This window comes from Notechis scutatus, chromosome 2, assembly GCF_049901735.1.
Source record: "Notechis scutatus isolate UNSWTSFEM ecotype Mainland chromosome 2, rNotScu1.2, whole genome shotgun sequence".
Lineage (NCBI taxonomy): Eukaryota > Metazoa > Chordata > Lepidosauria > Squamata > Elapidae > Notechis > Notechis scutatus.
The window spans coordinates 174,874,764-174,899,955 of record NC_142010.1 but is presented as its reverse complement, the minus strand read 5'-3'; the positions used below and the strand labels follow the sequence as shown (position 1 = coordinate 174,899,955).

Sequence of the window (25,192 nt, the reverse complement as noted above, 5' to 3'; positions counted from 1 at the left end):
ACACTGCAGAAACGAAGGTCAGATCCAGAAAATTCCTGACGCCCTTCAGAGGAGTTCCTTCTGCACACAGAGGGGAGTTGAACTCGGCAGGCAGCTCTTTCGCCAGTTAATGACCTGGGAGACTGCTTAACAACAAACTTAGCAACCGGGCATGAGGAATGCAATAGTTGAGGCGAAGCAGTCACGTTCCTACTCTGGCCTCAGTTGTAATCATAAGTCATGATTTTCTATTATTGAAATGCTTCTGGTGGGAAAACGCCAAGCTTTCTCTACATTGGGTGGGGAAACCATGGCTCAGGAATTATGGGAGCTGAAGTTCACAGGTCGTAAAAGGGCCATAGTCCCCACCCCTGCTCTACATGAAGGGGCTGGGCTGCTTAATCCTTACATCCAGTAAAATCTCTGTCCTGGAAACTTAGGGATGAAACATGGGATTCCAAGTATGGGTAATGAAAGGAACTAAAGCAGGGCTGTCAAATTCAATTTCTTTGAGGGCCGCATCAAGGCTGCGGTTGACCTCAGGGGGCCAGGAGAGCATGGCCAACTGGGTGGGCGTGGCTAACTGTATGGGTGTGGCCAACTGGGTGGGCATGGCCAGCTTGACGCCACTTCCCAAACTGCTGGCATGTATCCTCTTCGCATTGGGTAGACCAGGCCGAAGCCACCCTGGGTCTGATCTTTCCTCTTTGCACTGGGTAGATTAGGCCAAAGCCACGCTAGCCCGATCTTTCCTCTTCGCATTAGGTAGAACAGGGCGGCCCTGCGGGCCGGATCCAACTACATCCTGGGCCAAATCTGCCCCGCGGGCCTTGAGTTTGACACCCCTGAACTAGAGGAACCTCAATGGCATCTGCTGAGCATATGGGACAAATGATGAGGTAGATTTATAATTGACACAGTTATCCATTTCTAGACATAATTCTAAAAGCATGACAGTAGTAGCTTGAAAAATATCCACGCCCATCTTTGAGAAATGTGAAAGAAAAGGAAATATGGGTTAAAGTCTAGGTCTTTGCACTGGGAATATTTCAAAACAAGCAAGTTGTATCCCCCCCTCCCATTTTCAGAGGCAGAACAGGCCAAGAAAACACATGCACATAAAGGCCTCCTGATTGCACAACACAGAGAAGAAAATTAGCAATTAAAAGCAATTACATTATAGTGTGAAGCTAGAGGAGGTTTCAGTAAGAGCAATTTGGCAATTTCCATATCAGTTCATGGCATTCATTAAGACTGTAAAAATGCCTTTTCAGAAAAGCTCAAGAGACCCTAATGATTCAGCCTCATTCTAACAATCACCATCAAGAAGGTGTGACTGTACCATTATTAGCAAACTAAAATTAACACAGAGGTCCCGAGGTCTACCGTGGCATTAGAAAGATGGTTCATTATCATATTCCAGTAACCCATCAATGAATGATACAAGGGGAGGTTCTAGATCTGCTGCAATGGTGGGATTCAAATTTTTTAAACTACTGGTTCTGGAGGCGTGGCTTGGTGGGCGTGGCAGGCAAAGGATACTGTAAAATCTCCAGTCAGATGTGGTATTTGCTGGTTCCTCGAACTACTCAAAATTTCCGCTACCGTTTCTCCAGAACTGGTCAGAACCTGCTGAATACCACCTCTGATTTGCTGGTTGCAAAGACAGTTTTGATTTTGCACTTCCATTTATATACTTAATGGTGGCTATCAAGACGCTCAGCAGTGATATTTACAAGCACTGAACCACACACCATCTACCATTTATCCTACTATGAAACGATGACTTGAATGTGGGAATGACCTGGCATTGGTTTAACATCATGGAAAGAATGTTCCTATCACCCAACATCATGTCAATTGCAATACTGATCAAGACCCTCAACATGTAAGGGACTTGAGACTAAAGCATATGAAGAATGGTTACAGGAACTGGGCTTGGCTGGTCTAGTGAAGAGAAGGACCAGGGGAGACATGATAGCAGTCTTCCAATATTTGAGGGGCCGCCACAGAGGGGAAGGGGTCAAGCTATTTTCCAAGACACTCAAAGGCCAGACGAGGAATAATGGATTGAAACTGATCAAGGAGAGATTCAACCTAGAAATAAAGAGAAATTTTCTGACTGTGAGAACAATCAACCAATGTAACTCACCAATAATGAGGAGTCCAACAGTGTAAATAAAATTTGGCTGGTAAGTCAAAAGTTCAACTTGCCAGTCAAATTCAGCTTCGTTTGGTGAATTACTGCATGGTACACCTGTGGTTATTATAACATTACGTTTATCTAGTACAAGGGTGTCAAACTCAAGGCCTGGGCAGATCCAGCCCGCAGGGTTGTCCTGGTCTACCTAGTGCAAAGAGGAAAGATCAGGCTAGTAGGGCTTTGGCCTGGTCTACCCAGTGCAAAGAGGAAAGATCAGGCCAACATAGCTTTGGCCCACATCTACCCAGTGCAAAGAGGAAAGAACAGGCCAGCATAACTTCAGCCCAGTCTACCCAATGCGAAGAGGGAAGACTGGGCCAGCATAGCCTCAGCCCAGTCTACCCAGTGCAAAGAGGAAAGATCAGGCTAATAGGGCTTTGGCCCACATCTACCCAGTGCAAAGAGGAAAGAACAGGCCAGCATAACTTCAGCCCAGTCTACCCAATGCGAAGAGGGAAGACTGGGCCAGCATAGCCTCAGCCCAGTCTACCCAGTGCAAAGAGGAAAGATCAGGCTAATAGGGCTTTGGCCCAGTCTACCCAGTGCAAAGAGGAAAGATCAGGCTAGTAGGGCTTTGGCCCAGTCTACCCAGTGCAAAGAGGAAAGATCAGGCTAGTAGGGCTTTGGCCCAGTCTACCCAGTGCAAAGAGGAAAGATCAGGCTAATAGGGCTTTGGCCCAGTCTACCCAGTGCAAAGAGGAAAGATCAGGCTAATAGGGCTTTGGCCCAGTCTACCCAGTGCAAAGAGGAAAGATCAGGCTAGTAGGGCTTTGGCCCAGTCTACCCAGTGCAAAGAGGAAAGATCAGGCTAGTAGGGCTTTGGCCCAGTCTACCCAGTGAGAAGAGAAAAGATCAGGCTAATAGGGCTTTGGCCCAGTCTACCCAGTGAGAAGAGAAAAGATCAGGCTAATAGGGCTTTGGCCCAGTCTACCCAGTGAGAAGAGAAAGATCAGGCTAATAGGGCTTTGGCCCAGTCTACCCAGTGAGAAGAGAAAAGATCAGGCTAGTAGGGCTTTGGCCCAGTCTACCCAGTGCAAAGAGGAAAGATCAGGCTAATAGGGCTTTGGCCCAGTCTACCCAGTGAGAAGAGAAAAGATCAGGCTAGTAGGGCTTTGGCCCAGTCTACCCAGTGCAAAGAGGAAAGATCAGGCTAATAGGGCTTTGGCCCAGTCTACCCAGTGAGAAGAGAAAAGATCAGGCTAATAGGGCTTTGGCCCAGTCTACCCAGTGCAAAGAGGAAAGATCAGGCTAGTAGGGCTTTGGCCCAGTCTACCCAGTGCAAAGAGGAAAGATCAGGCTAGTAGGGCTTTGGCCCAGTCTACCCAGTGCAAAGAGGAAAGATCAGGCTAATAGGGCTTTGGCCCAGTCTACCCAGTGAGAAGAGAAAAGATCAGGCCAGAGTAGCTTCGGCCTGGTCTACCCAATGTGAAGAGGAAACATGCCAGCAGTTTGGGGAGTGGCATCAAGCTGGCCATGAACACCCACCCAGTCAGCCATGCCCTCCCAGCCCCCCCAAGGTCAACCACAGCCCTGATGTGTAGTCTGATGCAGCCCTCAATGAAATTGAGTTTGACATCCCTGATCTAGTATATATTCCTGTTATGTACCATTATAATCACCATCATAGCAGTCTGGAGAAGAAATTGTGAAATGGCAGAAACAGAAAGCGAGATTTTTGAAAGCTGTCTATGTGGGAATATAGTACAGAGAAAAGAGACAGTGGAGTTTGGAATCCCTGGTAGGCAGGAAGAGAGCAAAGGTAGACCCCCTTCCTAGCAATTCAGATAGTCCTGCAGATAGCTACTGTAATTTGGCAAGATTCAATCCATAAGTGAACAATAAAGTACTGCTCAGAAGTAACCCCACATGTTCTTGGTTCTGGGGTTCCCACACTACTAGATATGTTCTGGAAAACTTTACTGAGGTAAATCCAAAATTGGAGAAGTGAAACTGGCTTTTCCAGAACTGCTTCTGGAACATATAAGATTTATATTTATTTCACACATTTTCATGCACATACAGATACATACACAAATATACTACTTTGGATTATTTCTTTACTGTATTGAAACAAAGGGAAAAATACAAAACTAATCTATAATAAACAATAAACCTTATTTAATGCACAGGATCTTTTTTTTTTTTTTTTGGCCTAGCATATGTGAAAGAAAAACAGGTTAGGAAAAACAAACTTTTTTTTAACCCTACCTTTGTTTCTTGGTGTTAGAATGTGCAGCTACTTGAAAGTACGTGATTTTTTTTACACAAGGAATTTAAAGCTGCCATATGATGCGTGACAGGCATTAAAAGAGAGGTACAGACAATCATCAGAGATGCCACTGGGGGTAGGAGGGAATATGATCAGTCATGGCAACAGGCTAGAAATACAAATAAGGCATTCCCAATTAACTGAATTTATACTGAAACAATATACAGAGGAAAAAGACTTCAATAATCCACAATGCAATTATCAATAAATTAGAAAATATTTAATGTGCACAAATATGCAAATGCTAATTATAATTTGGCACAGTATTAGAAATACCAAGTTTTCAATCCAATATTGAGTGACATGGCTATAGGTGTATATTATAGGCCACCCAATCAAGCAGAAAAAATAATGTCCTTTTTGCCAACTAACAAACGTATGCAGGAAACACAATAGTAATGGGGGACTTCAATTATCCTGATATCAATTGGAAATCTAATTCTGTACCAAGTGAGAAATCAAATAAGTTCCTAACCAACCTAGCTGACAACTTTGTTGTCCAAAAGGTACAGGATGGAACTTGACTGATAGCCATACTGGACTTAATTCTTACAAACAGAGAAGAAGTGATAGAGGGAGTTGAAACTGCAGGAACCTTGGGTGAGAGTGACCATGTCATACTAGAATTCAACATAACACAAACACAAGCAATAGAACATAATGACACCAGAGTCTTGGATTTTAAAAGAGCTGATTTTAATAGATTGGGAGAGAACTTGGGAAAGATTCCATGGATGAAAATCCTAAAGGAGAAAACAACTCAAGAATCTTGGGAAACTCTGAAAAGTACGATCATAGAAGCCCAGACCAGCACAATACCACTGAGAAAGAAAAACAAGAAATCTAAGAAGAAACCAGCATGGCTGCACAAAGATCTCTCTGGCAAATTGAAAGAAAAAAAGGACAAGTACAAAAAATGGAAAGAAGGACATACAACTAAGGCAGAATATCTGCAGATAGCCAGAATCTGCAAAGACAAAGTCAGGAAAGCAAAGGCTCAGAACGAACAAAGACTTGCAACAAAAGTCAAAGATAATTTTAAAAAGTTTCTTCCAACATAGAAAGAAAAATCAAGGAAACAGTCGGTCCACTAAAGAGAGAAGACGGGAAGGAAGTAACAGGCGACAAAGAGAAAGCAGAACTGCTTAAATCATTCTTTGCATCGGTCTTCACGCAAAAAGAAACTATAGCTCAACCCACCAAAAACATAACTATAAAAGACAGACCAGAAATAAAAGTTAAAATAAGCAAAAAAATAGTAAAAGAACACCTGTCTGATCTTGATGAAAACAAATCACCGGGGCCTGATGGATTACATCCCAGAGTTTTAAAGGAGCTGGCAGAGGGCATCTCAGAACCACTGCACCATATCTTTCAAAAATCCTGGAGCACCGGGGAACTACCAGAGGACTGGAAAAGAGCTGATGTGGTTCCCATCTTCAAAAAAGGGGGAAAAAACAGACCCAGGAAACTATGGACCAATCAGCCTAACATCAATACCCGGGAAGATACTGGAAAAGATAATAAAAAAACAGATCTGCCAACATCTAGAAACAAGTGAAGTAATAACTAGCAGTCAGCACGGATTTGTTAAAAACAGATCATGCCAAACCAATCTTATTTCATTCTTCAACACAGTGACTAAATTAGTAGACCAGCAAAATACTGTGGACATAATATATTTAGATTTCAGCAAGGCATTCGATAAAGTAGACCACAACCTACTTCTTAGTAAGCTAGAAAAAAGTGGAATAGATAGCACCACCACCAGGTGGACTCGCAACTGGCTGGCAAACCATACTCAACCAGTAGTCCTAATGGGTCTAAGTCTACATAGAGGGAAGTAAGCAGGGGGGTGCCACAAGGTTCTGTCTTAGGCCCAGTACTCTTCAATATCTTCATTAATGACTTAGATGAGGAAGGGGAACTTACCAAATTTGCAGATGATACTAAGCTGGCAGGAATAGCTAACACCCAAGAAGATAGGCTCAAGATCCAGATGGATCTTGACAGACTAGAACACTGGGCCATATCTAACAAAATGAAATTCAATATAGAGAAAAGTAAAGTCCTACACTTAGGCAAGAAAAACCAAAAGTACACATATAGACTGGGTGAAACCAGGCTCAATAGCAGTAACTGTGAGAGGGATCTTGGAGTCTTAGTGGACAACCAGCTAAATATGAGCCAGCAGTGTGCAGCAGCCACCAAAAAAGCTAATGCAATCCTAAGTTGCATTAACAGAGGGATACAATCGAGATCAAGTGAGGTACTAATACCACTCTATAAAGCCCTAGTAAGACCACACCTAGAGTACTGCATCCAGTTTTAGTCACCACATTATAAAAAAGATGTTGAGACTAGAAAAAGTACAGAGAAGAGCAACCAGGATGATTAGGGGACTGGAGACTAAAACATATGAAGAATGGTTACAGGAACTGGGGTTGGCTAGTCTAGTAAAAAGAAGGACCAGGGAAGACATGATAGCAGTCTTCCAATATTTGAGGGGCTGCCACAGGGAGGAAGGGGTCAACCTATTTTCTAAAGCACCTGTACGCCAGACAAGGAATAATGGATGGAAACTGTACAACAAGAGATTCAACCTGGAAATAAGGAGACACTTTCTGACAGTGAGAACAATCAACCGATGGAACAGCTTGCCCTCAGAAGTTGTGGGAGCGCCATCACTTGAGACTTTCAAGAAGAGATTGGACTGCCATTTGTCAGAAATTGTGTAGGGTCTCCTGCTCGGGCAGGGGTTTGGACTAGATGACCTACAAGGTCCCTTCCAACTCTGATTATCTGTTATCTGGATATCAACTTACATAAAGTAAGCCTGTCAGTGTGGAGATATGTCAATGGTTGAAAGAAATCCTAATGCTCACCAATTAGTATCAGGTAATAATGATTCACAAGACAGCAGAGGAAAATAAATACAGGTAGCTCTCAAACATTTCTTTAGTGACAGTTTGGAGTTATAAAAATGTAAGTCTGAAAAATGGTCATAAGTCACTTGTTTCAGCATTGACAAAAGTGACTTTTTCAGACTTATGACCCTTGCAGCATCCCCATGGTCACGTGATCAAAATTCAGCCACTTGGCAACTGACTCATATTTATGACGGTTGCTGTATCCCTGGGGTCATGTTATCTCCTTTTGCGGCCTTCTGACAAGCAAAGTCAATAGGGAAGCCAGATTTATTTAACAAGCGTACAACTGCAGCGATTCACTGCAGTTGTTCAACTGTGGCAAGAAAGGTCGTAAAATGGGACAAAGCTCACCAACTGTCTTGCTTAGCAATAGAAATTTTGGGCTCAATTGTGATCGTAAGTTGAGGATATCCTTTATTTCCCCTTAACAATTCAAGAGGTAATGAGTGCTACAACACTGCAAAATTCTGCTGGTGGTGACAATACCAATAAAAACCAGTGGCCAAGCTGATTCTGTATTGAGAAATTGACATTTGCACAAGATTTAATTTTGAAGGGGAAAATGTAATTGTCAGTCTGCATGGATAATCTTGATGCACAAGTATAGAAATAATATGTATATGCAACATTTATACATTAAGTGGACTGGTCTTTTTTTAAAAAGTTGAGGTACAATGAGTGAAGTCATCCATGAGATAATTTTAAAATTAATGACACATTCTGCTCACAACTGATTTTTGTATGAATAAGAGTACTCCACAGCACATTAGTGCTCTCGGGTTTTTTTTTTTTAATCATGATTTACTCAGTATGCCATCTGCAGTTGTTATTGAGCAACAATATAATCACGTTGAATTTGGCTTAGTTTCTACTAATCTTGGGCATGTAATACCATATTTGGGCATCTGTGTTCACATTTTACTGTAACTGTTCATCAGAACCCTGTGTTGGTTTTTTTTCAAATGATTTCTATTTTTTTAATAGTTTGGAAGAATTTTTACTCTCTGGTTTATATTGTAGGATGGATTTCATGGGTGTCACTTAGATCTACAGATCAAGGGCCAAATAAAGTTCTTCCACATCCCGTTAACTGCCTTCCTTCTTTACGTAAATCTTCCACTCCAATTATTCCATGAATTCTCTTCTGCTTCATTAAATCTGGGCTGTGACTGCTGATTTTCTGTTGGCGTACATCCCCTTGGCTGCCTCCACTGTGAATGGTCTCCAACTCTTGAGATCTCCTCACTTCAGTCCTTTCATGAGATTAACCAACATTGGAAAAAAGCAAAACTTGACTTTTTATTTTGGTCCTTGTTAGTCTATAAACAGGTAACAGCACCTGGCCAACCATTTCTGGCCTCAGAAAGTAAACAGAATTAGAGCTGGTAAATATTTATGTGGGAAGCCTCCAAGAAATAACAGGATGGCGGACTACATTTAGAAGCTGAAAAAACATCCTGGAAAGAGGCAAGGTAAACCATGCCTGGACTGTTGCCAAGGAAAATATTTGGCTACTTTCTTTGAGTTCCCAGGGACTGAGCATGATCAAAGGGATTTTGTTTTTTTTAACCTTGGAATAATGAGTCATCTCCCACATTGTCTGTGACTTAAAAGCAAGATAATTTTTTGTGAAATGAGAGGTGAGAGAGATCCAAATTAAGTAATAAGAATTTTTATTTAAAAAGAACAAATTTATCCAAGAAACCACAAAACTGCCCAGCAAAAGAAAATACAGTATAAATTAGAGAGAACTAAGTTGGGGAAATCTTTGTAGCAATCCCCTTTCTTTTAACTTCCACGATGGAAGATAAAGTTCTAAGGAAAGCTCTCTATCAGTGACGAGAGAAGAGACATCCACAACCCCAAACACAATTGAGGACAGGCAGGAGAAAGGCTCACACAATTTATTTTCTCCAAATCTTGCCATGGTGGCAGCACCAAGGGAGAGGCTCAGAAGCATCTCACCCAAAATACGTCTTCTGGTCTCCTACTTGACTTTAAACTTAAAGAGGACAGAGTTCTCTTCTCCCCTTTGTCTCGAGAAGACACCCCACCTCGCAACTCACTAAAGTCTTTCTCTGGCACCCCAGTTCCAGACTGCAAAAATCCAAGAGAGAGCACTGAGTTCAGCTGTTCATGTGACAAGCTGACTTGGGAGGGGAAGTGCAGAAGTGCCTCCAGTTAACTCCCTTATGACACAGCTAGGAAAGGTTCAGGCAAAGAAAGCTTGCAGAACTTGAGTGGAAAAATAAAAAAAACGTATGCAGACTTTATTACTGCTTGCATTTCTTAGTTATGGCTCAGTTGTATCCAAATCTATTACTGGTTAAAAACTTACCGTAAATCAAAATATGAAACCATGGATTGATGTGAGTTTGCACACAGTGATTAAAATAATGCATCTACACCAGGGTCCCCAAGCCCCAGGCCGTGGCCCATTCGGAACCAGGCCACACAAGCAGCGGGTGAGTACATAAGCGCATGCAGCTCCATTTGTGTGAGTGGCGGGGGCACACGCTCGTGTACACACACACACACCCGCCATTGTCACCGCCGGGCCACAAAGCCAGAAAGGTTGAGGACCGCTGATCTACACTATGCAGATTGTGATATGCTTTTCCAACCTCCATACCAGGTAACAGAACAAACTATTTCTGTGCCTCTAAGCTAACTTTGAAAAATAAATCATAGTTTCATTTTAGATCACTTTAGGATATTTAACAGAATCAAGACAAATACACACACACCCCACACACACACATTTAGTAAGGGAGGTCGTTGTCTGTTGCTGAATTAGAATTAAAAACTAAAATGAATAGCTCTTTCAATGACAGTCATGATTACTATAGTACTCAACATTTGTCTTCTAGAAGAAAAAAATCTTCTCCTGGCCAAAGAAAAACAGTGTTATGGTTACTTTTAATATAACTGAAATAAATACAAAGATTTTATCTACCTAGGCAAAACTGTATGTGTGTATTTCCCAGGAAATATAAAAATCGCTCTCATTCCAGCCATATTTGTGTGTGTGTGTGTGTGTGTGTAAAGAGTATTGATTTCTACAAACTCAAATGTGGGGGATTATTGTTAATATTCAAAACAAGTAGCCGGGAGCTTCCCTTCATTTAAATTACCTGCAATGCTGCAAGGTGGCAAACATCTCAAAGTGTTAAGCTTCCAGATCCAACTGCAAACGAATCCAATGCTGTCACTTTGAAATTATGTTGACAAGTCAAGAGTTGCTTAGCTTCAGATGGAACTCTCTAAATTTTCCGACTTATCTACTACTTTGGCCTTGGATAATTTTGATGCGTTTTTGCACCACTGTATTTCGGCTCTCCTGTCATTCTTAAAAGCAGAATTTCACATCTTCAGAGGTCATTGTAAGTAACCCTGCATGAGTTAGCGTTCTATGCTTATCTTCCTCCTATCAAGAATCCCACCTGAATAAAAAAATCTTCTGGAGAGAAGCTGTTCCTTCTGGAAAAAATAATGTTGTTGAAATATAGCGGGGGAAATAACACAACTGTAATTGCCGGAGACACATTATTTGTTTGCCACTGCTTACCATTCCAACCATTTTCAATAACATGTATACAATCAAATGCTTTTGGAGCAGTTTTAAACAATGAAACATACAGCTGCAAATACACAGATGCTTCGAAAATCATTGTTAGCCCTTTCTGTATAGCTTTTAATTCTATCTTTGGAGAAAGGCATAAAAAGATCCTGTAAATCATAACCACTTCGAGCATTTACTTTCCAAAGCATATCCCAAGCATTAAAATTCTTATACACTTCTCTTGAACATAAAAGAATCCCAATTTAACAGTGGGTTCATTTGGACATTAATTTGAGAGTGCAATCGGTATGCCATTTAAATTTAGTCTTTCCTCTCTCACATACACATAAAATCAAGCATGATCTTGGCTGATTTTAACTATAAGTGCGGGATGGCTATCCCTTCGCTCCCCGCAATCTGAATCACAATATTGGTACGGAGCAAATTATGCAGTTCAAACGTTAAGCAAAAAAAGTTCAAGACTAGCTTGTATCAGTTTGTATCACGTTGGCTGGCATAGCTGAAGAAATTAGCATTTAGAGAGGCTTAAAAGACATCCTTGAATCAAGTTTGACTCCTGTGATTATATCCATGAAGTTTTCTTGGCAAAATTACAGAAGTGTCTTTCCACTAGCTTTTTCCAGGATGTTCTTATTTAAACTTTCCACTGATCCAACAGTCTTGGAACTCTCAAGTAGTTCTCCATCCAAAACTAACCAGGTTTCAGGCTGTTTATCTTCCCAAAAATCATCCATATCATCTATGTATAAATTTGTAACCATGAAAAAAATACCAATATCAAGAATATTCTGGAGACATTACTATAGATATGGTAACTCTGGAGCTACCATAAGCTGCATATAAATATAGCTCTTTTTAAAAAACAAAACCCTGGACATTATGATTCTTATTTTACACAAAGTTTCTTGTCAGCTGCAGGTCTACCCACATTCTTTGGCAAGAAGGTAATAACATGTAATAACACAACATTTTCATTCCAAGTTTCAGCTATAAAAATAACAAAATTAGGTGCTTTTTCCTACAAAACTTTCCATTAAAGCTCATAAGAAATTGCATACACAATTTTATAAATGATAGCAGTCGTGCCTTGATAGACCTCTTTCAGATTTTTGGACTTCTGTTTGAGGAAAAATATAATCAAAGCAAACTACAGGCAATTCCTTAAGCTACATTTATATAACTGCTATGGCAGTGGTGGGATTCAAATAAATTAACAATAGGTTCTCTGCCCTAATGATTTCTTCCAACAACCAGTTCACCAAACTGCTCAGAAAGTTAACAACCGGTTCTCCCAAAGTGGTGCGAACTGGCTGAATCCCACCATTGTGCTATGGGTATATTACACATACGTAATCAAGAGAGGGGGGAGAGGGGGGAGCGAGAGGGAAAGAGAGAGAGAGAGAGGGAGAGAGAGAGAGAATCATAAAGGTTTGAAAGACTTCCTTTCAGCAGAAACAACAGCAATACAAAGAACAGAAAACAAGAGAGGGACTTCAGAGACATTCCTATTCTAACATTCAAAGATGCATTGATCCGGATGACACTAGGGCAGGGGTAGGGAAACTTGGCTCTTTTATCACTTATGGACTTCAACTCCCAGAATTCCTGAGTGAGCCATAAAAGTTTCCCCATCCCTGGCCTACTGGTTTTTCAGTTGTGGGGGAAATCAATTTTTGACTGGAATGGGACTGTTTAATATACAAATGTAGGATGTCCTACATTTAATATAACATATAAGATACAAATGTAGGATGTCCTACATTTGTAAATTAAACAGTCCCATTCCAGTCAAAAATTGATTTCCCCCACAACTGAAAAACCAGTAGGCCAGGGATGGGGAACCTTTTATGGCTCACTCAGGAATTCTGGGAGTTGAAGTCCATAAGTGATAAAAGAGCCAAGTTTCCCTACCCCTGCACTAGGGCAAGGATCTTCAAACTTGGCAAGTTTAAGACTTGTGGACTTCATCTCCCAGAATTCCTGAGCTAACATGACTGGAGGAGGAATTCTGGGAGTTGAAGTCCACAAGTCTTCAAGCTGTCAAGTTTGAAGGCCCCCGCACTAGGGCCTTTCTCCACTCAAGAGTGGGCTATGACCCTGTCCCATTCTACTATTTTATTTAACCATGCTGAACTAAGTATCAGCATGGTGTAATACAGGTAGTCCTCAACCTACGACCACAACTGAGCCCAAAATGTATGTTGCTAAGTGAGACATTTGTTAAAGTGAGTTTTGCTCCATTTTATGACCTTTCTTGCAACCATTGTGAAGTGAATCATAACAGTTGTTAAGTTAGTAACCCGGTCGTGAAATGTGGTTTACCCACTGACTTTGGTCGTCAGAAAGTCGCAAAAGCTGATCATATGATCCCGGGACACTGGAACCATCATAAATATGAGTCAGTTGCCTGTTCACTGTTGTCAGCTCACTGTCTGAATTTTGATCATGTGACCATGAGAATGCTACAATGGTCGTAAGTGTGAAAAATGGTCATAGGTTACTTCTTTCAGTGATGCTGTAGCTTTGAAAGGTCACTAAATGAACTGTTGTAAGTCGAGGACAACCTATAATTAAGTTCTGCACTAGGAGCAGAAAGACCCAGGTTTAATCCTTACTTAGACAGGGAAGCTTGCTGGTTGATTTTGAACCTAATGCTAACCTTCCCAGTCCTAATCATAGTCCGTCTCTGCGACAAGCTGGAGTGATAAACAAAAGCTCTTATTGCATTGATAGCTTCACTGGAACTAGGCAAAGCACAATGCAAAAAACAAGCAGACCTTGTAATTATATAGGTTTAACAGTAAGAACCACAACTCCTTTATTCATACGGAAGTGGTCAGCATGGGTTTTTAACTGTAGTTAAACCCAGTTACATTCCAGCATACTCCAAAGATCAACCTGCTTAAAATCCCAGCATAAGGACTCCAAATTTAGAAAGGCACTATATCTGACACTGGGAAGGGAAGCAGGTGATTGTACAACATTTATACAACAAAGCTAATCCGGTCACTTAGTTTCCCAGCCATCTACATTCAAGTGCCACTTCAGGATGGTTTTGTCACGCCCACAGCCAAGAAAAACAGGAGAAAAAAAAATTCAAAGACTAATTTCTAGACTTCATTGGAGTCTAGCAGCAAGAATTCTCATTCTATTGTCAAACTTTGGTCCCCGGTTAGAAATTAAGTACGGTAAAATTCTGCGCGACCCGGGATTTCAGTCTTTGCGCTGCTGGTGATCCACCACTGTAAAGAAAGTACACACAGCCGCTGTGATGAAAGTGTGGACTCCCTCGTAGAGGAGTTTTGGTGAAAAGACGCTCCAGATAAAGAGATGGTATCGTAGTCCTGTGATCAGAATAATATATACCGTAACTGGAATGGAGCGCAACAGTGCATAACAGAAACAGCCATGCCCAATCGCTGCAGGATTCCTGTAGTGTTTTTTTTTTTAAAAAAAGAGAGAGCACAAAACACAAGTTGTTCACATTTGAGGCCTCATTTAAAAATTATCGGTTGAAAACAAAACAAAACATGAAAAACTGCATTTTAGATTACTGCAATGCGCACTACAGAGGGCTTCCCTTGAAGAATATTTCAGAAACGAAGGAAGGCAAATATACATGTCCCAGGATAATGTTGCAGAGATTCAATCTGGGTCGGTCACTGGGACCAGAGGTTTATTCTTCTGAGTTTTCGGATTCGTGTTGGAGCCCATCCTCGCGGAACTTCTCTCTCACCCGAATGTGTGTGAGAGGAGTTCCCCGAGGATGGGCTCCAGGACATGTCCAAAAGCTCAGAAGACTAAATCTCTGGTCCCGGGATCCTGAAATTCGGAAATTTCAACTGGTGAAGAATGCAACTGTGCCAGTAGTAAGTGATACCAGATACATAGCCTATGTAACGACATGAGCTGTATTGGCTACCAGTATGATTCTGAGTGCTGGTTGTCAGGTTTAAAGTCCTACATAGCTTAGGACTGGCTTACCTGAGACACCATCGTTTTCCAAGAGCCTCTGTCAGTCCAGTCAATTCAAAAGATTGGGGATGCTGAAGATCCCATCAGCTAAAGAATGTCAGCTGGCAGGAAATAGAAGATAAGCCTTTTCTGCTACAGTATGTGGAATATTCTCCCCTTTGAGATTAGAATAGCCCCAATACTGTTGGCCTTTTGTAAGGCTTTAAAAATGTGGCCATGTATCCGGGTCCATATCAGTGGATATAATGTTAGAAAACAACAGAAAGGGAAACCCCCTCCCCCCCCCCCTCGGAATGCAGAAGAAGAAAAGGAGGTGGAGAGACAAGGGGGTAAAAAGGGCAGGGAGAAGAAAGAAGCAAGGGAGGAAGGAAGGGATGAGAAGCCCTCAATGGTGTGGAGCAAGATGTAAAGAAACAAGATTTATTTAGAAATAATGGGTAAAATTTAATTGAAAAAGGGATTCTGCAAAGGTAATACATTGTATTGTTATATTTGTACTTAGAAATAATGTTAGAAAATTGGAAACAACATGTGATCAAAAAATGGGATAAAATATTCAGTGTAACTTAGTGAAATTTTTGTGAATAAAAGGAAGGCAATGAAATAAATGAGAGAATTGAAGGAGGAGGAAATGGGAACATTTTAATGATGCAATGATTTAAAATATAAGTGATGTGAAGTGGGGGGAAATAACTATGGAAAGTATAAGTGTTCCCATAAAAGTATGTATTCAATTGAAAAGTAATGTGTAAAATGTTTAAGATTTAAATGAATATTAATATTAATGATAGATTTGAATTGGCATGGATAGTTGTTTTAATTATATTACATACTTATAAATTTTTCTTTTTTTAAAATATAATGTGTAACTTTAGAATGTACTAAACAGAATCCCAATGGAAGTTATGTACTATATTAAGTGTTATAAATTTAGGGGAAAGAGTTAAAGGCGTCATACTCCAATTAGTGTACAGGAGAAATTTTGTTTAAAGAGAAAAGATAAATAGATAGCTGGAAACAGAACAGACAAAGAATAATAAGCATAATGATCTGAACTGAGATGAGATAAATAAAATAAAACTAAGAAAGTTAAAAGAGGTGAGAAGCTATATAGAAAATGGAAAATGGAAATAAGATATGGAATGGTATATAAAATGAACATGAATTTGAATTTGTGTCTGTATGAAGAGATGTAACCTGGGATCAAGCAGCTTTCAGAAAAGATGTTTTATGTTTTTATGTTTTATGTTTTGTTTGTTTGTGTATTCTCTTTGAAAATTAATAAAATTTGTTGTTGTTTTTTTTAAAGTATGGCCATGTATCTGGGTCTGGGGGCTCAAAATGTGTTAAGAGGACCCATTTACTTTATTTATTGTTAGTCGGTCAACTATCTCGGCTGCTGTATTGTATTTATTCTTTGGATGTTTTTATTATTTTATTGTTTTTAATTTTTTGTTTGTTTTAGAATTGTAAGCTGCCCAGAAATTGAATAAAGGCTATAGGAATTGAATGAATAAATAAAAATAAAAACTACCTATTCTCCTGTATTCTTGAAAAGCCAAGCTACAGCAATAAGTAGCAAGACATGGTGTGTGCATGTGTGTGTATATGTGCCTGTGCCTTTAATTTTTTTTCACTGTCTCAGACAGAAGTTTGCAAAGTACCCAAATCTGACATCTCAGCATAGAGACAGAATTCTATCCTAGCTGATTTTCTTTCCTTCAAGAGCTGGGTGTCAAATAAAGATGGACCTGCAATAAATTTTTATCTCTCCATAAAACTATGCTGTATTGTATGCACCTCAAGACTATCCTAGATGGTACAGATAATCCCCATGTAATGGCCACAATAGGAACCAGAGACACAGCCATTAAGTGGTAGCTCAGTAAAACCACAACTCTGCTTCTGATGTGACTTCAGCTTCCCTTCGCTTTATACTGACCTGCAAAAGTCACAGATGTGAGGGGTGATCATAAAGTTATTTTTTTCCATCATCGTCGTAACTACCAACCCTCGCTAAGTGAAACAGTCACTAAACACAGGCTACCTGTAGTGTGTTCCTTACAGAGGTCAAGGAGATTTTTCTAGGAAAGCCAAAAGCATGGAATGACAACAGCAACAGCAAATTTGAAGGCACTGTATACTGTCTAACCATTGACAGCCTTAATGTCCATGAATATGGCTACTCGCCCCTAATCACTTACACACTGTGGTTCATCAGTACTACCGGTATCAGGTGTATCCACCAATAAAAGATAAAGATAGTTACACTGACCTTGATTCCTGATGACTACTTTCATAAAGTATTCCTGGCAGTATTACAAAGGCAGTTTGCCACAACCTTTTTCCAAAATGTTTTCCTGCCCAACTTCTCAATTTTGCAAACAATTTCTGAATTCCAAGTCCATCTCCTATCTGAATAGTAACTTGGGCCAACCATGCTTAGTCATTATGACAGCTAAAGTCAGCTATGAGCTACTACCAGGGTACTAGTATTTTAGGATGAGATGGGGGATTTGAGACCAGAGCTTTCCTGACCACAAGAAAGTCATGCACTATATTACATGGCTTCTGAAAACACTTGGTAGCATTGAAGAGGCGTTGTTAATATCCAAGGTCATTAAAACGAGGACCCAGATTCTTGGGGGCAATGTGCTGACTCTGTGAACTGTTTAGAAAGGACTGAAAAGCACTGAAAAGCGGTATATAAATCTAAGTGCTATTGCTATATATACAACTCCTGCAAGGTTTGGTTTATTGCTTTTTTTTTTTTTTAAAATGCATTATATCTTGTACAGGGCTTGAACCAATTTAGAGTGCAGTGGCAGAGAAATCCTAGTAATAAATAACATTTGGTTCCAGCTATCCTTACGGCAAGACTAGATAAGGATTTATTTCTTAACGGTTTGATGCCTAGATACAACAGATAGCCATTCCTATGTGACGGATGACCCTCCACACAGCAGAGTGAAGCAAACTCTTCCCAATGCTTTTCACACAACCAGACTTTCCCTAATCAAATTAATGATGCAAAAGCATTGCCATCACCTCTGAGAAGACTGGCTGATGGCTTTCTCTGGTTTAGGATAATCTGAGGAAAGTAATTATACCAAAAAGGAATCATACAGACCAGGGGTCGCCAACCTTTTGGACCTCAGGGACCACCAAACTCATAATTTTAGATCCCAGGGACCACTAACCGGTTCTGTTGGTGTGGCTTAATTTGTGGGTGTGGCTTGGTGGTCATGTGACTGGCTGGGCATGGCTTTTATGTAAATATTATAAATATTTATATAAATATTGAATTTTTTATAAAAAAAAGAGCAACTTTTACCCAAAATCAGGCAAAGCAGGCAGGCAGATTGAGTTGCTCACAGAATCACAGATTCATTCAGAGATCTATCTACCATCGGCTAGCTCAGTCTGTCACATAAAATTTGCTTGCAAGCAAACACACAAAATTAGCTCAAAACACACCATGCATGTTGAATTTTTTATTTAAAAAAAGAGCAACTTTTACCCAAAATCAGGCAAAGCAGGCAGATTGAGTTGCTCACAGAATCATTCAGTGATCTATCTATCTGCCATCGGCTAGCTCAGTCTCTCAAATTTGCTTGCCGTGAGTCTGCACTGAATTTGCTTGCAAGCAAACCTTCAGTCCTAAGGGAGGTTCGGCTGTGCTGAGCTGAAGATCTAAAGGCTAGCTAGAAAGCAAGAAATCCAACCATTTCCTGCTTCCTAGCTAATCTAATCTCCCGGCACAGCAGAACAGATGATGGTCGGAAAAAGGAAAAATAGCAATTTAGCAGGCAAGTTTACCGGGTAAGGAGTGGGTGGGGAGGGTTCTCGCAGGCCATGTGGGCAGCGCAGCCTTGTGTTTCTGCACAGCCTGGATTAATTGCTTTGTGGGGGTGCTCTGGGGATGAGATTTCTCTGCGGCCCACCAAAATTTTCTCGCGGCCCACCAGTTGGCGACCGCTGATATAGACCAGCAGTCTCCAACTGTTCTGGCTTGGTGGACTGGTGGTGGGAAGAGAGAGGGAATGGGTCTATGCAAAGGGGCCAGGCATGCATGCATGCGCAGTTCCATTTGTGCAAGTGGAGCTGCGAGCGTACACTTGCTCAACCACCACTTGTGCAGCCCGGTTCCTATATCAGGGTTAAGGACCCCTGATATAGACTTTAAAATTATCCTGAATTGATTTGGAAAACTGTAAATGAAGAAAATGTTAATGTTGGGATGTGACACTTTTATGATGATGGCTTCTTTGATTCACCCCATCCTTTTTTTTAAAGTCTATCTACAGCAGGGGTTCCTAGCCCTTGAGCCATGGCCATAAGCTGTTCAGAACCAGGCTGCGGAAGCGGTAGGTAAGCGTATACGCACGCACGCATCCCCACTTGTATGTGTGCTCTCTTTGCGCAAGGGCCTGCGGCCGCGTCCCCCACTCACACAAATGGAGTTGCTCGCGTGTTTGCCTGCCATTCAGGTGGAAGCATCCGCTCTCCTCCCCCACCGGTTTGCAAAGCCAGAAATGTTGTGGAATTCTGATCCACAGAACCAACAGTGCTGTACACCTCCAGGTTCTGTCTTAGCCTTTTCTTTCTTCAGCTTGTCTTGGTCTGGCACGCCTTCCAATATATTTTCCTATTACCAAACCAACCATTTTTAGGGATGGTGCAAGGCAAGTTAATATTTATGAAGCCATTTTGATGATTTGCATAAAAAGGTCAGATGCACATTATCCCCATTCACCTCAGCCCTTTAATTAAAGCAGTACTGGTATTTAAACATCAAGGGTATCGTGAATAGCATTATTCTGCACATACCACCAGGGATATTTTGTGCAAGTTAACCGGATAAGATTTTTAATTAATACTCAAGGCCAATTTGGGAAAGTCAACAAAAACCATAATAAGGTTATGAGATCAAAACGCCTCAGTAGAATTGGCAAAGATACATCCATCCTATTTCCTTAATGAAGGCTAACTCATTAGGATCTTGACCATCTAAGCTGGCACAGAGCTTTCTCTATTCAGCTTCCACTATTTGGTTCTTCGCTGCCAACTGGCTCTTCAAGAGTTGACAACATATAAGCTATTCATACTCTTCCCTCATAATGATCCTGCTCTGCCATCAATATACTCAGAATGAACAGTTCATAAAAACAATGCCTTCAGCCCTTCAATTCCCACCTACATTTGTAGAGCTCACCATCATTTATCAGCTGCAAAACACACTAGGACAGGGGTGTCAAATGCAAGGCCTGTAGATCAGATCTGGCCAGCGGGGTGCTTAGATCTGGCCCACAGGGCTGACCTGGCCATCACAGCCAAAAACGGAGCTCGGGAGCCTGTTTTCGCTGGCAGAATGCTCGGGCCACCACAGGCGTCCGCGACACGAGTGGTGTCAAGCTGGCCACGCCCCCTCTCCCCCGAGGTCAAACACAACTCTGATGCGTCCCTCAATGAAATTGAATTTGACACCCCTGCACTAGGAAGTCCACTCAGGTTGTAGTAAGTAGAATTAATACATGTGTTAACTAGCACAAAGGCATTTGAATATAGATGCGTGTTACAAACTGGCCAAAGAAAGCAAGTATGTGCAGCAGTGCATGGATTTAGACAACTAACCTTGGAACATTATTTATATTTCTCAAATTTAGCCCAGTATTCTATTTTCTCACCCTTCATACCCAGAGGGGAGGTTAGTGTTAGACAATGATAAGAAATACATTTTCAGGTTCTTTAAAACATTTTTAAAGCTACTTTTAGAGCTACAACTCTAAAATGTGTGTAAAAAGTGTATGTGTTTTATTGTCTCAGCTCGCAGAATAACAGTAAACATCTCTCTTCCAAGTGCCTGGTATGGGGTGGAATAGGAAAAAAGAGAGAGAGAGAATCTGCTGTAATTTGATACCTGAATCAAACCCTTTTCAATACTGTATTCAAGTTTCCCCTCCTGACAATTTTAACCTAATGCTGAACCTAAGTGAGTTAATGAAACCCCGCACATGCTCATCTATATGAGAAGCACCGACACCATCATGAATAAATATTTCATGATTCCATGGTGGTGGCTGCTATGGGACTGTGACACCACAGCTTCTGCGTCCTGGCAGGACATTCATATGCAGGCTTTGCAGCTAAAACTGGAATTGCACACTGCCCAGAAAACAGCTTATTAAATTTAACAAAAGGCTGGAGGAGGGGGAAGAGAACGCTGCAGGTTTTGTAATGCAAAAACAGTGTTACAGGCACATAGGCAATCTTTCTGATGCACAGTAGGCGGTCCAATACGTCTGCAAAGATGAAATACCAACGGGTTTTGGTAAACCAAATTGTGTGTCACTAGTTGTACAAGCCATGGGATTTAATGGGAACTATACGAACAGGAAAAATTTGCTGTAAGCCTAAAATAAAAATTATTTCTTATCAGCCATAAAGTGAAAACTCTTAGGGTTTTCCTTTTTTTGGTCAGGTATTATAAGCAAAAAGGGAGCCATTGTGATCTGCAGTAATTCAAGTGAAATCTTAACACTCTTGTTTTTTGAAAGTGGGAAATAAAACCAGTAGATATAGCTAGTATAGGAGTGAGGCTGAACTGTGAACCAGAAAGCCTCCAAAAAAATATAGTTTCTCCTCTAGGCCACTCATTCACTTTGTGCAATATGGAGAGAAGAATGACTAACCCAAAGGGTTGTTTACCAAGGTTCTCCAGGGCTTTTTTCATGCATAAAAAGTGCACCAATTCTGGATTCCCATGATACTCTTGGTCTTGGAGAAGTCTGAGTGTGAACTTCCAGTTCAGGTACTATGAGGAGGCAATCATTTAAAACTATATTCCAGTGTTTTGTCCAGAGCTATGGAACAGTGGATAGTTTCCCATTAATGGAATTCACCCTGATTTGCTTCACCTACCCGACGTTGTTATAGGCAACAAGGCTCCGGTTCTCCTATCTTCTTTGCTGATGGATGTGAGGAGCCCTTTCGTTTCCTTGTAGTAAGACAACAACAAAAGAGGGAGGGTTTTTGCAGGCTCTATTAGCCAGCTATAGAGAGTTGAAGGGCATTTCGGCTAAACTCTCAACAGTGAGGGCATGAGGACAACTCCAAGGAACTGGAGATTTAAAATGCTGCTGGTGTGGAAGTATCCTACACATTTAACTCTGGATTGTAGCCTGGATCTGAAAACAAGTTGCCTTTGGTTGCCAAGCAAAAGGGGAAAGACAGCCCTGTACATTCTATAGGATTTTTCAACAGAATTCCATATGGTCCAGCTTTTGTACCAGGACCTTATCATTTATTTAATTTTGTTTCAGGGGGATTCTGACTTCGCAACAATTTTGGATAGTTTACAGTTAAAAGAGAATTTAGAACAGGATATAGCAAAGAAAGGAATAAAACTACTGGAAGACCAACTCCATAATATGAGAACACCAAAAGAAAATTCTAAATCACCCTCTTAACCCAAGGCCTGGGATAACAATCATGTCTTTAACCATTTGCAAATATCTGTTAATCTAATCTAATCTAATCTAATCTATTGAATGGGAGTAAAACAGATCGGGGGAGAGGCTATTTTTCCACAGCTAGGTACTATCACATAAACCACATTTCTAGTGTCTCACAAAATGTCATTGCTCAATTTGACCTCCAGAAAGTAGCAATAACAATAGCACTTAGACGTACGTACCACTTCATAGAGCTTTACAGCACTATCTAAGTGGTTTACAGAGTCTGCATATTGTCCCCCAACAATCTGGGTCCTCGTTTTACCAACCTTGGCAAGATGGAAGACCGAGTCAACCTTGAGCTGATCAGGATTGAACTCTTGGCAGTAGGCAGAATCAGCCTGCAATACTACATTCCAACCACTGCGCCACCACAGCTCTGATTGTAGGAAACGATCAGCTGCTTCTCCCGATGCAATTTTTAATAGTTTAATAGTTCCTTCAGTTAGGAAATGTCGTTCTACAGATGGCCTAGCACCATGCCATAAAGAGTCTTATAGGTCAAGACCAGCACTTTAAACTTCATCCAAAAGCTACTGGCAACCCATGTAGACCTTACATTACACCTTAGAGATATCATGCTCCTAGTGATAACTGTTGGCAAGCATCTGGTTCGCTATATTCTGTACCAGTTGAGGACTTAGATAGTTTTTAAAGGCAGCCCCATGTGAAGAGCATTGCAGTAGTCAAACCAGATGGCAATGAAAGCATGAGTTACCATCACAAGATCTTCTAATTCCAGAAAAAGCATAGCTAGACACACCAGGTGAAGCTGGGTTTTAGTAGTACACTTGTACTTCCCAGAAAGACTTGGCCAATAGTGTGATTACGATAATTTAGGCATCAAGCATAACTCCTATAGTTGCTCAGATTTTTCAGATCTGCAAGTTTTTGAAAAACATTATATAATGAAGTAAGAACTGCTTTCTTTGTTACTTATTAGGATTTGGTTGTTTTTTTAAAAAAATGTTCTTTTAGAACCTTTATTGCTTCTGACTAGTTGGATAGCTGCACTGGAAATTTAAATTTATGCTGAAAGTGCATATATAAATTATGTAAATAGCTTCACTTTCTACTCAAATGGAAATCTCAAGAAATACAGCACATTCTGCTGAATACAGTATATCAGAAAAGTAGGTGTAAGATTGCACTGCAGTTGTGCCACATGCTGTGAAGAAGAACATCATTATCTTCAAATAAATAGGGCTGGTACTGCACTACTTCAAGAGCAAAGATTAAAAAATATTAAAAATTGTATATGTACACACCCCTTTCGTTCATCATAGTAAAGGTATCCCTGGTCTCAGGCTGAAATAAAATCAATCTCTTTCTTTCTCTTACTATATAGCCAAATTTTATTTGGTTTATATGCACACCTTTTCCCCTCCCCGAATAAAAGAACTTAAAGCAAAAGATTTTTGATGAGAAAGTTTTGACATCAGCAATCAATATTATCAAACTTAGATTCAGCTGTAAATCCTTTGTATCTATCTGAATTGAATGTGAAAAATTATAGTTGCTGCAACTGCAGCATCTTCATTCCCCACTGCTTTTCCAGAGGAAAACAGGCAAGGGAATAGAATAGCTAACTGGGCCCCAGTGCTTGAAAGACTCTGCAAATTGATAGAGAGTTTTAAATATCCCCAGATTCCTTCTGTTGAGTCCTCCTCCTTAGCTAGTTACTTGGAATGCTAAGATAGGGACCTGAGAAAACACTTCAAGGAAGAGAATCAGTAAGCAGGAACATTCCCCAGCCAACCAATTTTCTTCTACACAAATTCCTATGTCTTCAAATAATTTGTCTGGAAGAGTCTTTCCTGGATAGATTCTTTAAAAAAAGAAAAGAAATCAATGGGCAGAGTCTTTCTGTTTACTGCCAATTCTTCTCCCCCAGCCACTGATTTATTTATTTTTATTAAACAAGCTTGTATAGCCGCCCAACTCGCACCAAGTGGACTCTTGTGACTTATTATCTCATCCAAAACGAGGTTGAGATCAGGCATGTGACAACCTATCTTTTAAGGCACCTCTTACTTGGCCAGCTCACAGCAACACAGACCTGTTAACTCTCAGCATTCAGAAATGGTAGGATGTAATATATCGGTCTATTTACTGTGTAAGCCCTTGACCTATTAGTCTTTTGGTAGGTAGTGAAACCTGGCTCCCTCAACCAGGTTTCGCATGAGGGCCAAAGTGAGCCCAGCATGGGGAATCTATGTAATGTTGCAGTATTGCACTTGGGATAACATGATGCTGTCATGGCGTTGGGCAAGTTTTATTCATTCTGCTTTTATTTTTTTTTATTTTTTTTATTTATTAAAATAATGCTTTATTGATTTTTTTTCCATTTATACATAATACCAATAGTTATTAAAGAGCACTGTGACATTATATATACGTTTATGTGTCCTATCAAAACTTACAATGCATAATACTTTCATACACTCTTATTTATTATATACATTATTTACATTTTCTATTTTTATATCTATTATCTATCCAAATAAACCATGTTTCCCATACTGCGTTGTATTCTGTGTCTGCTTTCCCTTTTAATTCCATAGTTAATTTATCCATTTCCACACACCCTAAAAATTTTTTGTTTATTAAGCCTTCAGGTGGTATAGAGTTTTCCTTCCAGTATTGAGCATATGAAATTCTTGCTGCTGTTAATATATGTAATATAAGATATTTTATCTTTGTATTATAGTTTTTTTATTATTCCTAAGAGGAATAATT

The 25,192-nt window shown here is 40.4% G+C and overlaps 1 protein-coding gene across 2 annotated transcripts in view; it reads right to left on the bottom strand.

The window, feature by feature from the left end:
• Positions 1 to 9,037: 9,037 nt before the first annotated feature.
• PIGG (phosphatidylinositol glycan anchor biosynthesis class G (EMM blood group)) overlaps positions 9,038 to 25,192 on the bottom strand; it is a 78,316-nt gene continuing 62,161 nt past the window's right edge. For both annotated transcript variants that reach the window (XM_026672995.2, XM_087957449.1), the window contains exon 13: positions 9,038 to 14,394. In XM_026672995.2, coding sequence (XP_026528780.2) covers positions 14,178 to 14,394 — 217 coding nt within the window. In that variant the 3' untranslated portion in view covers positions 9,038 to 14,177. The remainder of the gene's footprint in view (positions 14,395 to 25,192) is intronic.